The sequence below is a fragment of the Bos indicus x Bos taurus genome, chromosome 27 (genome assembly GCF_003369695.1).
Source record: "Bos indicus x Bos taurus breed Angus x Brahman F1 hybrid chromosome 27, Bos_hybrid_MaternalHap_v2.0, whole genome shotgun sequence".
NCBI lineage: Eukaryota > Metazoa > Chordata > Mammalia > Artiodactyla > Bovidae > Bos > Bos indicus x Bos taurus.
Window position 1 is genome coordinate 26,188,730 of NC_040102.1, and position 15,397 is coordinate 26,204,126.

General features: G+C 43.6%; 2 protein-coding genes across 3 annotated transcripts in view; one reads left to right on the forward strand and one right to left on the reverse strand.

The window, feature by feature from the left end:
* Nucleotides 1–1,771, forward strand: part of RBPMS (RNA binding protein, mRNA processing factor) — a 203,674-nt gene extending 201,903 nt beyond the window's left edge. For both annotated transcript variants that reach the window (XM_027529919.1, XM_027529920.1), the window contains one exon: nt 304–1,771. The gene's annotated coding sequence lies outside the window, so the exon portion shown is untranslated. The remainder of the gene's footprint in view (nt 1–303) is intronic.
* A 4,874-nt stretch (nt 1,772–6,645) lies between these two features.
* GTF2E2 (general transcription factor IIE subunit 2) overlaps nt 6,646–15,397 on the reverse strand; it is an 80,376-nt gene continuing 71,624 nt past the window's right edge. The window contains exons 7-8 of the mRNA XM_027529922.1: nt 8,398–8,513; nt 6,646–7,165 (exon numbers count right to left, since the gene is read on the reverse strand). Coding sequence (XP_027385723.1) covers nt 7,049–7,165; nt 8,398–8,513 — 233 coding nt within the window. The 3' untranslated portion in view covers nt 6,646–7,048. The remainder of the gene's footprint in view (nt 7,166–8,397; nt 8,514–15,397) is intronic.

The window sequence follows — 15,397 nt, forward strand, 5'->3', positions numbered from 1 at the left end:
TTTCTGCCACAAAAAAATGAGTGTTTCCTTGCAACTGCAGGGGAAAGAGAAAGATAAATAGAAATTAAGCACCCACTGTGAGGCCACCAACCCTCTAGTGCAGGGTCTTGCTGTGGAGAGGGTCAGTGAGTGTATTCTGTGTTTACACAGACGAGCACATGGACAACTCTGAAGGGGAGCAGCCAGGGGGTTCTCAGCCGGGACTTCTATCCACCGGTGCCTCCAAACAGCCCTGAGGCTCAGAGAAAGGATTGTACACGGTTATGAGATCAGCTCCTCTTAAACACCTTCTTTCTGTTTCAGGCTTGAAAAACACCTCGCCCAGTTTTGAGCCCTTCAAGACTTTGCCACAGCCTCTATCACACATCTGTTTTTCTCGAAGAAAAAAATATATAATAAAAATGTTTTACTCTTTTACACTGTATAATTGTAAGAAATAGTGTGTTATTTGTGAACGCATGGTCTGCCATTTCTGTACAGTTTGGAGATATTTTCAAATGAAACATAAAAGATGTCAACGATAAAACCAAGAGAGTGAGTATTTTTATACCAAACATTTTAAGTGTGACAGGATGGATGATCTTACACTGGGTTGGATCACACATTTTGTGCTCGACTTTTGAATGCTTGTAATTTAAAATATATATATATATTTTTCCTCTAAAATAAGCTGCATGTTTGAGGCATGGTTTAAAATATTATCAGAATTTCCAGGATCATATGGTGAATGTATAGAAATCTGTTTACCTGGCCTGGGCCCATGAGTAACGCGGTGACAGGTTAGAACTGCTGGTGCGGTACTTGAGGTTTGCTTCCAAGTCTGGTAGGACGTCCTGCAAGACAATCAGAGCCTCCGGGAGCTTCCAGTGTGATGGCGGATTCCGGCTGGGCAAAGCAGCCTGTGCTTGGTGCAGATTCCTCATTGAGGTGCACCTGTAACATGCCCGCAGCTCCAGAGGTGACTATACCAACTGTCAAGTTCTGGGTCTTGCCTTTGTCTTCTAACAGCAGGCTCCTGCGTGAGCCCCGCTGATGCACAACACCCTCAGTGGACGTGCTGAGTCTAAAGGGGAAGCCTCCGCTTGGGAGCCCAGCCCTGCCGACGTGGCCGCGCGGGCCCAGCGATTTGCAGAACATCAGTTGAACTGAGCTGGTGTTCCTGAGTCTTGGCGGCACCAGGCCAGACGAACCGTTTAAAAACCTGACCTTGAATCCCGTTTCACTGGGACACTGACACATTGGCCTGGGGGAAGATGCGTGAGCAATGAGGAGAGGTCAGCTTGCTTCAAGACTCCCTCCACACCCGGGTCAGTCCTGTGTGGGAAACTAACACTTCCAGGGTCACCTCACACTCTCCCCACTGTGGAAGAGCAGCTGTGTGTAAACATACATTGACCTACAAATTTTTAACTGCTGACATATTAAACATGACCACAAGCTCTCTTATTGATCTGCTCACAGTGCGCTGAAGATTTTGATGTTCTAATGATTATATGGCTGGTGTTCGGTTTTTAGTTTCATTATTTTCTATTAGAAATCAAGGTGTCAAGATGCTTTTAAAGGTCATCACAAAACAAACGAGAGCCAAGGGTGAGAGGCTCTTAAACTTAGGAGAAATGCTTGAGGGGTGTCCCTGGTGTACCCAAGCGCTACTGAGGCCTCCAGCACCACCTGGTTCGTGGTGACAGTTCTAGTCTCTTGCTTTTATCAACTGTTTAAAGGTACTTTTCTATTGTCATTTTTAAAAATAAAGTGCTAATTCCAGCTGTCACACCACTGCTTGGCAAATTCCTTCTTGCAAGACCAACCAAGTACATCTGATACTGCAATCCAGGAAGTGGCAGATTTTGTTCCCATTTTCAGGTCTGGATGGAGCAACCAAGGGAGGGATGGGAGAGCCTATGCAAATGCTCTACTGTGGGTGCCTGGTGCTCCGCAGGGACCCCACAGGCAGTTCACGGGGGTGACACATACCTCTCTCTCGATGTCTTTCCACTGCACTCAGCAGACTGCACATCCACCTCAGCCTACGAAGACTCTGCAACCTACATTCGTGGTTTTCTACTGACTAACGTATTAGAGCAAGAAATACATTCTATTAAGTGGTAAGACAGGCATGATAGCCAAGCAATAGAAATGCTCTACCTATGTAACACTCTCACCAAGTCCTCTGTCCCCAGAAGGGGGTGGGAGGTCACAGTGCTCAATTCCAAGTGAGGGCAACAACGACTAACAGCTACTAGTCTTGCTGGGCACGGACATTCTGGGTTCTGTTGGATCACACATACCTTCTGGAGAGGAGACCAGCCACCAAAGTGGGTCCCAGCCACAGCCTGCCAGAACCCTGGAGCCAGGGCTGAAGGCAGACAGTGACTGCACAGCTCTGCCGCCCTGCCCAGGCTCTGAAGCCCACAGCCATCAAGGCTCGGGGGTCGTAGCTCTGGGACAGGCTCGATCACGCGGCTTCACCTTCAGCCCGTCTGGGACTTTCCCACTCACTCCAAGGCACCAGGTTCAAGCCAGGAGGCACAGATCTGAGGGTGCCTCCTTGGAGGGGCTGAACACCATCACTGCTGTGTGCTTTTTCATAAAATGAGGGCCTGGTCACCATCACTGTGCAAGGGACAAGTGTGTAGAGAGTACCTGCCCGTCTAGTGTGAACTCCAGGCACAACCCACTGTCTGGTCGCTTGAACACCAGCTTCATTTCCTGTCACTCCACTGAGCAGAAACACAGTATATCTTCTGGAACTGGGAACTTGGGATAAGAAAAGGGCAGGTCTGTCTGCTCCCTCTGCTTACACACATAATGTCCCAGTTTGTAGGATCCAGAAAAACAATAACTAGGCCATTTTTTGTTATCGAGTAAATCCTACCTTGGGGGTAAAGATCTGCCACTTCTGAACACAGGACTAATGCAGCTATAATATAAAACCACCATTTAGTACTGAAATTAAGAACTGTGCCTTCTAACAAAATTACAAAGTAAAGGAATCTGGAAAAGAACCTTAAAACTTGCAAAATGTGCACTATACTTACAGTGTAATCATATGTGTGCGCTTTAAATTCACTGGACCCACCACCTGAATATATGTCGCTGACCCACTTTCACAGCATGGCGGACGCCCCAACAATTCTTGGGGTCTGTGTCACAATGACATATAGGAATCAACTGATTCTCAGTGTTTCAGGCAGGCGTGCTTAGCTCTAGGAGTGCGAGCTGACTCCCTACTGTCTCCACATCCATCACTGGGACGTCCAACTGTTAGGGGACAAGCGTGTTCGAGTATCAGCACAGGGTCGCTCTCTTGCTCTTCAACTGGTCCCCCTGTTCTGTCACACCTGATGACATCAAACAATTGTCCAACATTCTGAGAAGGCAGAAGAGTATCTGCTACTAATGACATTATCTGTAACACTGGTCTTCACAATGCCTACACCACAACTCATGACTTGGATACTGAAAAAACCACATGCCGTCAACCAACAGATAAGCCTCTCTAAGCAGGGAAACATTTACCTGCCACAGTGAAGCTCCGTCACCACTGCAAACCGTCCTGGGTGGCACTCAACTCCCCAAGACTGGCCTGGCTCTGTATGACCCCAAGCCCCAGACGCCAATATGCTGTGAGAAACCTTGGCTGGTTTCCTCCTCTTTGCAGCTCTCCAGCGACCCACGGGTGCTGATTCACCCGGACTTCCATGGTACAAACCACACTTTCCTGCTTTGTGAGTGGAAAAGGGCCCTGGGCCCATGAACCATTACAACAGGCCCATAAATCAAGACCACAGGGAAGCCTGTTCCCCACTGCTCACATATACTGCTCATTTCAAGTTTAACTCTCTTGCCATGCTAATTAACAATAAACAGAAATTTAATCATGTTAGATGCTTAAATTCAACCCAAACTTGTCTTTGGAGTTAAAAGACACACCTACATGGAATAGGAAATAATGCTCAGGTTAAAATATTAGTATTTACCTGGACAAAAGAGTACTTTTTCCTTAAAACTAGGATGCAGAAAAGTTCAAAGCTTCTTGACACTCCCATGCAAGATAAAACCTGGTCTTGGAGTTTCTGGAGATGGGCCTGCCAAGGTCAGGCTGTGATTTACTCCATAAGGTAAGTTGGCCCTGAAGGTCTTTGGAGCCCTGCACAGTTCTGGGTGGTGGCAAGTCAGTGTGTTCTCACAGGGTCTTGAACCCACATGGTTTGAGTCACAGGAACATGCTGGCCCATCTCCAAACGAGGAGAGCTAGGTGAGTGTCCCAGGCCTGTTTCCAAAGGTCCATGGTAGCAGCCTTGCCACTTGGCCTGCAAGCACCAGCAGGTCTTTCCAGTGGAAGCCCCACTAAGAAGGGAAATGTGCTTTTGTTTCTTGAGCTATGGCCAGAAGGAAGGGCAACAGCATGATGTCAGGGCCTATTCCAGCTCTGTGCTTCCCAAGTGCTCACTCAACACCATGCTCACAGGGCAGGGACGGGGGTTCCAAGGTCCAGCTCACCTAAGAAGTGGTTTCCAAGAGGTCCTTTGATTCCAAGAGGTTCTCCCCCACAGAACACCCATTCTCTCGGGAAAAGCCCACAAAACACGCCCGGGGAAAGGGTGGACTGTTCTGCATGAAGCCCCAAGGGTGGCATCACGTGATGAAGGTCATCACGCTGTCTCCACACACAGCACCCCAGCCTTGCCACACGGCAGCAGTATGGACCCGGCTTGTTAAGGACAGTCACGAACACCTTAAACAAAAATCACCCGCCAATGAATCATTTTTGCAAGTAAAAGCAGCAGCTAGAAGGAAGAGGGGACATCAAATCTCATTTCCCATGCTTCAGAAAACCATTGTTAGCTGCTAAGAACTGGGGAGTTTATAAATCCAAATACCCTATCCCCACACCCAAAATGTATTTTCTGCTGGTGACTTCAAACACCCCATCACAGAAGAACCCAGGGCTGTATGTCTGCGGTGCCCTTGCTACAAACCATGGACCGAGCAGGAACGGGAAGCAGCTGCCCTGCCTTCTCGCTCAGGCACGGCTTCACACGTATCAAGTGCTCCTCTGTCCCTCGAGTCCCACCATCATCTGACCACACTTACAGGATGTGACAGCAGCGGCCAAGTATTCATATTTTACACTTTGGGCTCAAAGACATTCCTTTTAGCCATCCCCTTAAAAGCCTCAGCTGACTGTGATGAATTATAGATCAAACACACTGAAGATGGTCTTAAACTCTTAATGCACCCAGACAAGCCCATTCCAACCTGCTTCTTCTAAACTGCCCACAGACCCAGCAGAAACAGGCAGAGGTGAGACCATGACTTTGACTTTAATTTGAATTTCTTGTGGAAATGTTCCTAGGTGCCCAGAATAACTGGTAAAGAACTTCTTTCTATTACAACCTTCAAACACAACTGGGTTCCTATCAAAATTAGCCACAAAGACTATCTCCCTTTCCACATATCAAAACAGCCAGAAAACAACAAAATGGAAACAGTACCATGTCCTCCCCTATCAATAATTACCTTAAATGTAAATGGATTAAATTCTCCAATAAAAATACATAGACTTGTTGAATGGATTAAAAAAAAAACAAGATCCTGCATGCCACAACTAAGATCCAGTGAAAAGTATTAAAAAAAAAAAAAAAGAAAAGATAACCTATGGAATCAAAATGTTTGCAAACCATTTATCTTACAATGATAAGGGGGGTAATATGACCATAATACATAAAGAACTCATAAAACTCAGTAGCAAAAAACAACTCCACAAATAATCCAATTAAAGGATAGGCAAGGACCCAAACAGACCTGAATAGACATTCATCCAAATAAAATACACACATGACCAACAGGTACCTGAGAAGATGCTCAACACCATTCATCAGTGAGGCATCTCACTTTTACATCTTCTCATGATGTATTTTGGGGCTTGGGTATAAGAAACAGGGAAGATGACACTCAAAATCAATCAGATAAATACAAAGGATAAAAATTAAAACAACAAAAGGCTCCTTGTCACGTGTACAGGGTAGTTACTGCTCTGGGTTATCATTATGCCTTTTTTGAGAACACCAAACCCTGTTCTTATAATCCACTAGTTTCAATTTGTGACATGAGGACCTTATCAACCAACCCAAAGGGCCACTACAAATTAAACAAGCACAGAGAAGCAAAATGGGTCGTTTAGAGTAGAATGCTGGAATGATCACAGATCTCCCCAGAAGCCATGACGATTCTTCGGAGCCTACATATGTGGTAACAGCTCTCATGAGCTCAGTCAGTGAGAACCTCGGGGCCAGGCGCCACCAGGGCTGGGACACCACAACACAGACGTTCAGGTTGGCAAGTAGACTCAGTCCATCCCCGCTGTAAACAGCATGACAACACGACCTGGGACATCCAGGAGACTAAACAGTGATTTATCCTTTTAAAAGAAAGCCTTAAAAATCACGTCAAGTGTACCTTTACTGCTTCGCTTGCCAACAAGAGGCACACCCTGGGTTCCACCTGTGAAATCCACACATTCAGTGACACAGCCCAGACCACGGGCTTCAACAACATTCCATCCAGCCCAGCACCTGCAGGACTCAAAGACCACCTGCAACTGCCAAGAACGGAAAGAAGCAAACTAAAGCCACCGACGTCTTAGAGCTCCTTCTACAATGATTTTATTATAAATATGATCTTTTGGAATAAACAAATATTGCATTCAAGACTACCAGCAAACTTGTTCTAAAGTAATAAAAGGGGAAAATGGAACCAGGAGCCACTGAGAAGTAGCGATAAATAGCAAAGATGCCTGCACGCCATGCTGAGCGCCTGTTCCTCCGAGAAGTGACAGGAGGTTCACAGGGGACATCACATTTCTCAGTAGCCCATTAAGGAAAATAAGCTTCGAATCTGGTAATGTACCCTAGTTCTATAAACTGAACTGCTCCTCTCCTCGGCCCTAGGTAGGAGAACAGGAAGATGATCAGTCTGCAGATGCCAGCGTCAACACGGAAGATCTTGTACTTTGAAACCCTCTGCTCTCGGACCAAACTGTTTACTACTTGCCAGGAGCAATATCAGAGTAGTCCTTCAGCACCCCAGCCAAGTGCTCATTGTGAGTCTTAAACCGTCGCTTTTTCTGTGAGGCAGGCTTTTTCCTTCTTTGAATTGGGGCCTACAGGAAGGTAAAAACAGAAATGACAGCTACTAAGAGCAGTGATATGGGGAGGATTTACGAAAGATGCAGCAAAGAGATGCAGGGTAACCTGTTCTCTGTTCCTCAACCTACACACACACACACACCCCACACCCACCCACACACACACACCCCCCCCCACATCCCCAACCACAAACACCACCCAGCGGTTCCCATCACAGTGAAGTGTGTGCCTCCACCTGGAAAGGACAGGCTGGCACGACAGCTTACCACAACTACGCCAGGCACTAAGTGGGTGAAGAGAGAGGCAGTACAGCTCTTTTGTTTTTCATCTCTTATCAGGTTTAAAAAATTTTATCCACCATTAATTACCCATAAAACAAAAACCTGAAGCAAATACAACAAAGTATAGAGACATAGCAAAACTGGGGAGTGAATGGGCACAGAAAGAGTTGTTACGTATTATTCTCTTTACTGTATCACATAATTAAAAAAAAAATCAACAAACTAAGCAATGATAGGAAACCATGAAGTGCTGCAATCACACTAATTCTTAGAGATCACTGGCAATAAATTTTCCCTTTGAAGGAGTCCTAAACTTCACCGAATAAAACAGACGCTCACACAAAAAAGTCACCAAGAAAACAAGCTACAAGGCAAGATGGTGGCCAGGGGCAGGAGGGTGTTAGTGAAACAGCCCTCATTCTGGCTCTGGCTCTGGACTGCAGAGAGCTGCTTAGCTGGCACGAGGCAATTCATAAATCTTCATCTGGCTACCAATCCTTCCAACTGAGTGGATCTGGGGTTATCAAGACAGTAAAATCTGGTTCCTAAAGGATCTGAGAGTCATCAAGGACAACTGAGTGTGATCAGCAATAAGGCAAAGTCAGGCACCAGCAAGAAGCGGGTCGGGGAATGAAGACCATGAAGGCCAGGGGGATGGAGCAGGCTCCCGGCAGAAACCAGGAGGACATCACGGGGATGCCGGAAGTCCACAGGCAGGCACCTGCAGGCACCGCCAGGACGGGGGCGGGGCAACGGGAGAAGCACTCCCCTTACCCGGGGAGCGCCACCTGAGGGCAAGGAGTACACCAGATGGACCTGAAAGCATCTGACCAAGGTCAGAGGGTTAGGACACGGAGAAAAAACTGGAAGGAAGAACCAGATACATGCTCTTCCGAGAGCTGCACAGGAAGCAGGCTAACAGTTCAAAGGGCACAGCATTACATTCTCTCCTAGAGACTACATACCACTTTCTTTGGTCCGGAGTCCTGCATGGAAGAAATACCCTGTCGCTTCAGATACTCTTCAATTTTCTCCTCGTCCATTGAATCCACGGTGACACTCCTCCACAGTTTCTGAAACTCTGCACCAACAAGAAGTAGTTACCATAAGTGAAAGTGAAGTCGCTCAGTCGAGTCCGACTCTTTGTGACCCCATGGACTGTAGCCTACCAGGCTCCTCCCTCCATGGGATTCTCCAGGCAAGAGTACTGGAGTGGGTTGCCATTGCCTTCTCCAGGGGATCTTCCCGACCCAGGGATCAAACCCAGGTCTCCCGCATTCCAGGCAGATGCTTTAACCTCTGGGCCACCAACAGATGTTTACAAACATCTTGGTGATCAAAATCAGGCTTCCACATTATCTCCTCTCATCTGCATTAGCACATCTGAGATTTCATTATAAAAATGAAGGAAGACAGGAACATTCAGATGCTGGACACTGAGCAGCAGAAGGGCCTGGGAACACGAGCTACATCCCTAGGCCAGATCAGCACTGCTCTATTTTTAGAGTCTATAAATGAAGGGCCATGTGACTGAGGCCTCCCCGCTTTCCTGGGAAGAAAGGCAGTTGACACTCTCCTTTTATCCCCAAAATCAGTTCTCTCCGCTGAAACAGTTCAAATTCCTGCTCATCTCCCATGAGCCCAGTACATCCCACTTCCTTTCCTACAGAAGAGAAACACAGGGAGATAAGGAACCAAAGTTTTATATGAGAGTGAGGAGTTATAACAGCCTATTTGCAAAAGAGCCTTCTGAAATCTGAAATAAACTGGGGATGGGTGACTAAGAGGTCATGAAAGTGAAGGGAGGGAGGCTGAGGCAGAAACACTGCTTCTCTCATGCCCTGCAAAACAGGACAAAAACCTGCCTACACCTTGTTCTCAGAGTCCCTTGACCCCTTTGCCACATCACTATTTTTGCAAACAAAAGGGATCACAATTGGGACGTGTCCAGAATGAAATTCATGTGCATCTTAAATCCTAAAGACAGGCCCCTTTCCAAGTGGCACCAGTGGTAAAGGACCCGCCTGCAGATGCAGGAGAACAGTAAACTCAGGTTCAATCCCTGAGTCGGGAAGACCCCCTGGAGAAGGAAATGACAACCTACTCCAGCACTCTTGTCTAGGAAATCCCATGGACAGAGGAGCCTGACTGGCTACAGTCCATAGGGTCGCAAAGAGTTGGACACAACTGAGCATACATGTAACAAAGACAGACTCAGACAGCCTGGTTTCACTTCAACATTAACTACTTGCCAACGCGCATCATCTACTTGCCAACGCACAAAAAGTTTATGACGGAAAATCCAAAGATGACTGTACTCTGAAAGACTAAAAAAAAAAAAGCAAAGTTCCCCGGGTGCTGAGGTGAGCCTTCTGCTCAGATCAGGACACACACACCCCCCATCCCCTAACCCCTGCCACAGGATCTGGAGGCCTAATCCAGGCAGCACCGTGCCAGCACAGCCCCACTGTCACTATCACCACAGAGCCCTCAACCTTCAGGCAGACCGTGGGTACAGTCCATTCACAAGCTGTAAATAAAATCAGCACACAGTACCGCTGGACCAGACTGTTCTCTTTCCTGTCTCAACGACGCCCTAATAGCTGGGGTGCCAGTGATATTTAAGAAATCTGTCTTGAAAAAACTTTGGTTGTTGACAATGACCAAATGCAAAAATGACAGTCCACTACAAAGAATTCAACTTAGGCACAAACTGTTTTGGGGTTTTTCCTGTTTGTTTTTTAAAATATTATTTGGTCACACGAGGTCTTGGTTGTGGCACTCGGGATCTTTAGTTGCAGCATGCACACCCTTAGCTGCAGCCGGTGGGGTCTAGTTCCCTGATCAGGGATAGAACCTGGGCCCCTGCATTAGGAGCGCAGAGTCTTAGCCACTGGAGCACCTGGGAAGTCCCCAATCTGAGCACAAAGTTATTTCAATACAAAACAAATCTAAATAAAAATATTCTGTATTTCTATAGATACATTAGGGACTCATTCTCTTATATGTTCCCTGAACTTCCATCTGCATAGATTTCAGAAACCACTTAACAGGGGGCAATTATTTGTTTGCATGACTTTCTCAGCCTCTTGAAGCTCCTTGGAAGGGGGATTCTATTTCATAAGTTTTCTGCTATGGTTGGCGCTGAACTTACTTATTAGCACATCCTCAAAAATCTGACCACTGAAAGTATGAAATGCTATTGTCTGGGCATCAGAGAGCATCTGTTTTCCTTTTACATTTTTTAAACCTCAGTTGCATCATTAGTATACCCAATTCCAGTACGTGCTTTGACCCCGTTTTTCCTAATGTTAACACTATATAACCTTAACAAAACTATTTAAACTAATACAAACCTATTAACTAAGCCATAGACCTTATTCCCCCATCCAGCTTTAGCAGCAACATCCCCATCCCGGCCCAGGAGCCCACTGTGTCTAGCTGCTGTCTCCCTGCTCCAGGCTGTAAGTACACGCCCAGTCTCTCTGCTCATCTCTCAGGACCATGACACCTCAGAGGAGTTCCGATAGTTATTTTATAAAATGCCCCTCAATGTGGGGTTGTCTGATGTTTCCTCATGATTAAACTGAGGTTCTACCTTCTGGGCAAGAACATCACAGAGACGATACTGTGCCCTTTTCAGGGCCTGATAACATCAAGGGTCCGTGATGTCCACATGTCTTTTTACTGGAGCTATTAGACTGATTGCTGGTTAAGGTGGTGTCTCTCAGATTTTTCCACCATGGAGCTATTATTCGTCCCTCTGTAATTAATAAGCATCCCCTGGAGAGATCCGCTAAGACTATGCAAACTTACTGCTTCTCTGCATACTTGAGCTCACTAATTTCAGCAAGTGTTAATTGTGGATTTGCTTAAAGGCACGTTATTTTCATCATTCCTTTCATACATATGGATTAGAATTCCACTGTAAGGGAGGAGACTATTCTCGATCCAATCTATTTAATTAACTTAGTATGGATTTATGGATATTTATTTTACTTCACTTCAATGGATTATAATCCATTACTATCAGTTACTTTGCTCTTCAAATATCCTGGCTTTGGATATTGAGTCCCTCCAAATTGTTCCTGTGTCTTTTTGACTTGTCCCTTTTTTGTTACTTGTTTTGGGGTTTTTTTGAGCACTTGCTCAATTTCTGATACCAAAGCATGTTTCAAGCTCAGCTTGCATTTCCCCAAACTTGGAATCAAGGAGTCCTAACTCCTTTTACTGGAGAACAGTACTGTGAAACCAAGATCGAGGCAACCTGTTTTCTTTTTCTAGCAATCATTTTTCTTTTTTTGAAAACAGCAAATAATTACAGGACATCAAATTTAAAGACAAATGATTTGTTTCAGATTATTTCCAAGTATCATGAAAGTCAGTAAAGCTCTAAATTATATGGGTAAGTAAAATAGGAACTGTTTTAAAATCTGCTGTATTTTAACAGAAAAGAAGAAAACAGGCTAGAATTCAGAACTCAAATTTGACCCTTTGAATGGAAGGGAACCCTGTCCTACCTTGAAGCTAAGATTGAAAACTGTATTACAGAAAGTATGCCAGGAAGGAGAAAAAATAAGCAAATTCTTTAATAAGGTTTTGCTTAAATTCCCAAATAACTCTTTGGCTGCACCCAAAGCTTTCCTGTGACACACAAAAGCAGCAGAATAGAGTATGGAGCCACATGGCCTGTTTGTGGAACCCAAGGAACCCATCTGTCTATGTCCTCAGATGGTAAAGAATCTGCCTGCAATGCAGGAGACCTGGGTTCGATCCTTTGGTCAGGAAGAGCCCCTGGAGAAAGAAATGGCAACCCACTCCAGTATTCTTGCTTGGAGATTCCATCAACAGAGGAGCCTGGTGGGCTACAGTCCATGGAATCACAAAGGGTCAGATATGACTGTGCGACTAATGCACACACACACACACACACACACACACACACACACACACACACACGAGGGAGGTTACTTAACCTCTCTGCCTCAGTTTTCTGATTTGTAAAACTGGGATAATATATATTTCACAGAGTTGTGGCAATTAAATGGGTTTATATAAAGCACTGAGTTTAATGCCCACAAAGGAAAAAGCACTATCTGTATCTCTGTTACCATTATCATCTGACGCTGATCATTTATTTCTGAGTGCTAATGCCTTTAAGGAAAGAATGACACATCTGAGCTCTACCCATGTTGTTGGACATGTCAGCTCTTTGTTCCTTTTTATTTCAAAGTTGTATTCCGCTGTAAGGATGTACCACACTTGGGAGCGACGAAGGGACAAGTTAAAGGGCACTTGAGTTTCCAGATTTTGGAGGAAATGAATAAAATTGATATGCACATGGATTTTGAGCAAACCTGGGTAAAAACCTGAGTAGGATGACTGGGTCATGCAATTACACATATCATAATGCAAATGCAAAAATAAACAACACTGGACACACATCTCACACTATATGCAAAAATTAATTCAAAATGATAAAAAAAATCTAAATGTTAAGAGCTAAAACCATAACTCCCTAAAGAAAAAACAGGAGTAAATCTTTGTGTTGTTGGATAAGGAAATGGTTTTTTAGATATGACATCAAAAACACAAGCAACAAAAGACAAAAATGTTATCTCATCAAAATAAAAAACTTTTGTATCACAAAAGATACAAGATAGTAGAGAGACAATCCACAGAATGGAAGAAAATAATCACAAAGGATAAATTTTCTAAGAGACTTGTATCCAGAATAAAGAACTCTAAAATTCTGTAATTTAAACAAGTTTAAAATAGACAAAGAACTTAAACAGACATTTTCCAAAAGACAATACACAAGAATTGATGCTTTTGAACTGTGGTGTTGGAGAAGACTCTTGAGAGTCCCTTAGACTGCAAGGAGATCCAACCAGTCCATTCTGAAGGAGATCAGTCCTGGGTGTTCATTGGAAGGACTGATGCTAAAGCTGAAACTCCAATACTTCGGCCACCTCATGCGAAGAGCTGACTCATCGGAAAAGATCCTGATGCTGGGAAGGATTGGGGGCAGGAGGAGAAGGGGACGACAGAAGATGAGATGGCTGGATGGCATCACTGACTCGATGGACTTGAGTCTGAGTGAACTCCGGGAGTTGGTGATGGACAGGGAGGCCTGGCGTGCTGCAATTCATGAGGTCGCAGAGAGTCGGACACAACTGAATCACTTTGTTGTACACCTGAAACTAACACTGTAAATGAACTATACCCCAATAAAAAATTTAAATAAATATAATAAAAAATAATATATAAATGGCCATTGAGCACATGAAAAGATGAGCTTTAGAAAAATGCACATCAAAACCACAATAAAATTCCATTTCACTAAATGGTATCTTAAATAGCTAAACTCAGTGTTGGCAAGGATATGGAGAAACTGGAACCCTCGTGCACTGCCAATGGGAATGTAAAACGAGGCAGCCACTTTGCAAAACAGTATAGCAACTGCTCATAAGTTAGCCCTTGGAATTACCACATGTTCCAGCAATTCCACTTCTATACTTAAAGGAAAAATTATGGCCACACAAAAACTTGTACATGAATGTTCACAGTAGCACTGATCACAATAGCCATAAAGTAGAAACAACTCAAATGTCCATCAACTGGTGAATGCATGAATAAAGTGTTATATCCAAATGTAGTGTTTTTTTTTTTCTAGTGTTTTTTTTTGGTAATGTTCTTTTTAATGTAAGCATTTAATGCTCTATTTCACTTTAAGCACTGCTGCAGCCGCATCCCATGAATTTTGATACGTTGTGCTTTCACTTCCATTTAATTCAACATACTTTTTTTTTTTTAACTTCCCCTGTGATTTCCTCCTTGAACCATGAGTTATTTAAATGTGTTATTTGATTTCCAAATATTTTGGAGAGTTTCCAAATATAGCTGATTTCCAGTTTGATTCCATTATGACCCAAGCACATCCTTTGTTTGCTTTCAATTCTTTTAAATTCATTTAAGGTTCTGTGATAAATACCATCTGTCTTGGTGAGTACTCCAAGTGCACTGGAAAACATATATACTCTATTCTCAGGGTCATCTTGTTTTATAATAAATGTCAATTAGGCAAGTTGGTTAATAGAGTTAAGATTTTATATACTAATTTTCCATCTATTTGTTCAACGGCTGAGAGGAATGCTATGAACTTTAATCTTAATGATAGGTTTGTCTATTTCTCCTTTCACTTGTGTCTATTTTTAATTCATGTACTTTAAACATTTTTATGATTCTACTTTATTTCTATTATTTTTTCTTTATTGAGATAAGTGTAATTGACATAATACTGCATTAGTTTCAGATATATAATGATTTGAAATATATGTAGTGAGAAGATTACCACAGTAAGTTTAGTTAACATAATTTTTTTCCTGTGATGAGAACTTTCAAGATCTACTCTCTTAGCTTTCAAATGTACAACATGGTATTGTTAACTACAGTTACTTTTTAAAAAATGGTTTTAGTGGTTGTCCTAGGGTTTACAATACACACCTTCAGTTAACCAGAGACTGACTTCAATTAAATTGTCCCAGATCACATATGAAGATGTATAACAGCATGCTTCCTGACCTGTGGTGACCGTCAAAAACTTCATTTTTACATATGCTGTAAACATAAATTTCTCTCTTAATAGTCTGCTTTATAGTTAGCTATCTTTCAGAGTGATAAAAAAATTTTTAATAAGACAAACGTGCATTTTAAAATTGATTTTCAGCTTTAGCACATTTTCCTATACATATCCGAGTTTCTGTCTAGTATCATACTCCTTCTGCCCGAGGACTTCTGGCAATGCAAGTCTGATGTCAAGGAATTCTCTCAGTTTCTATGATACTGAGAGAATAGTCCTCTGAGACAGGACTTCGCTTTTTAAAGATTACTTTTACTGCAGATGCAATTCTGGGTTGAAAACTTTTTTCCCTTTTAGCCCTTCAAACATGTCACAACACTGTG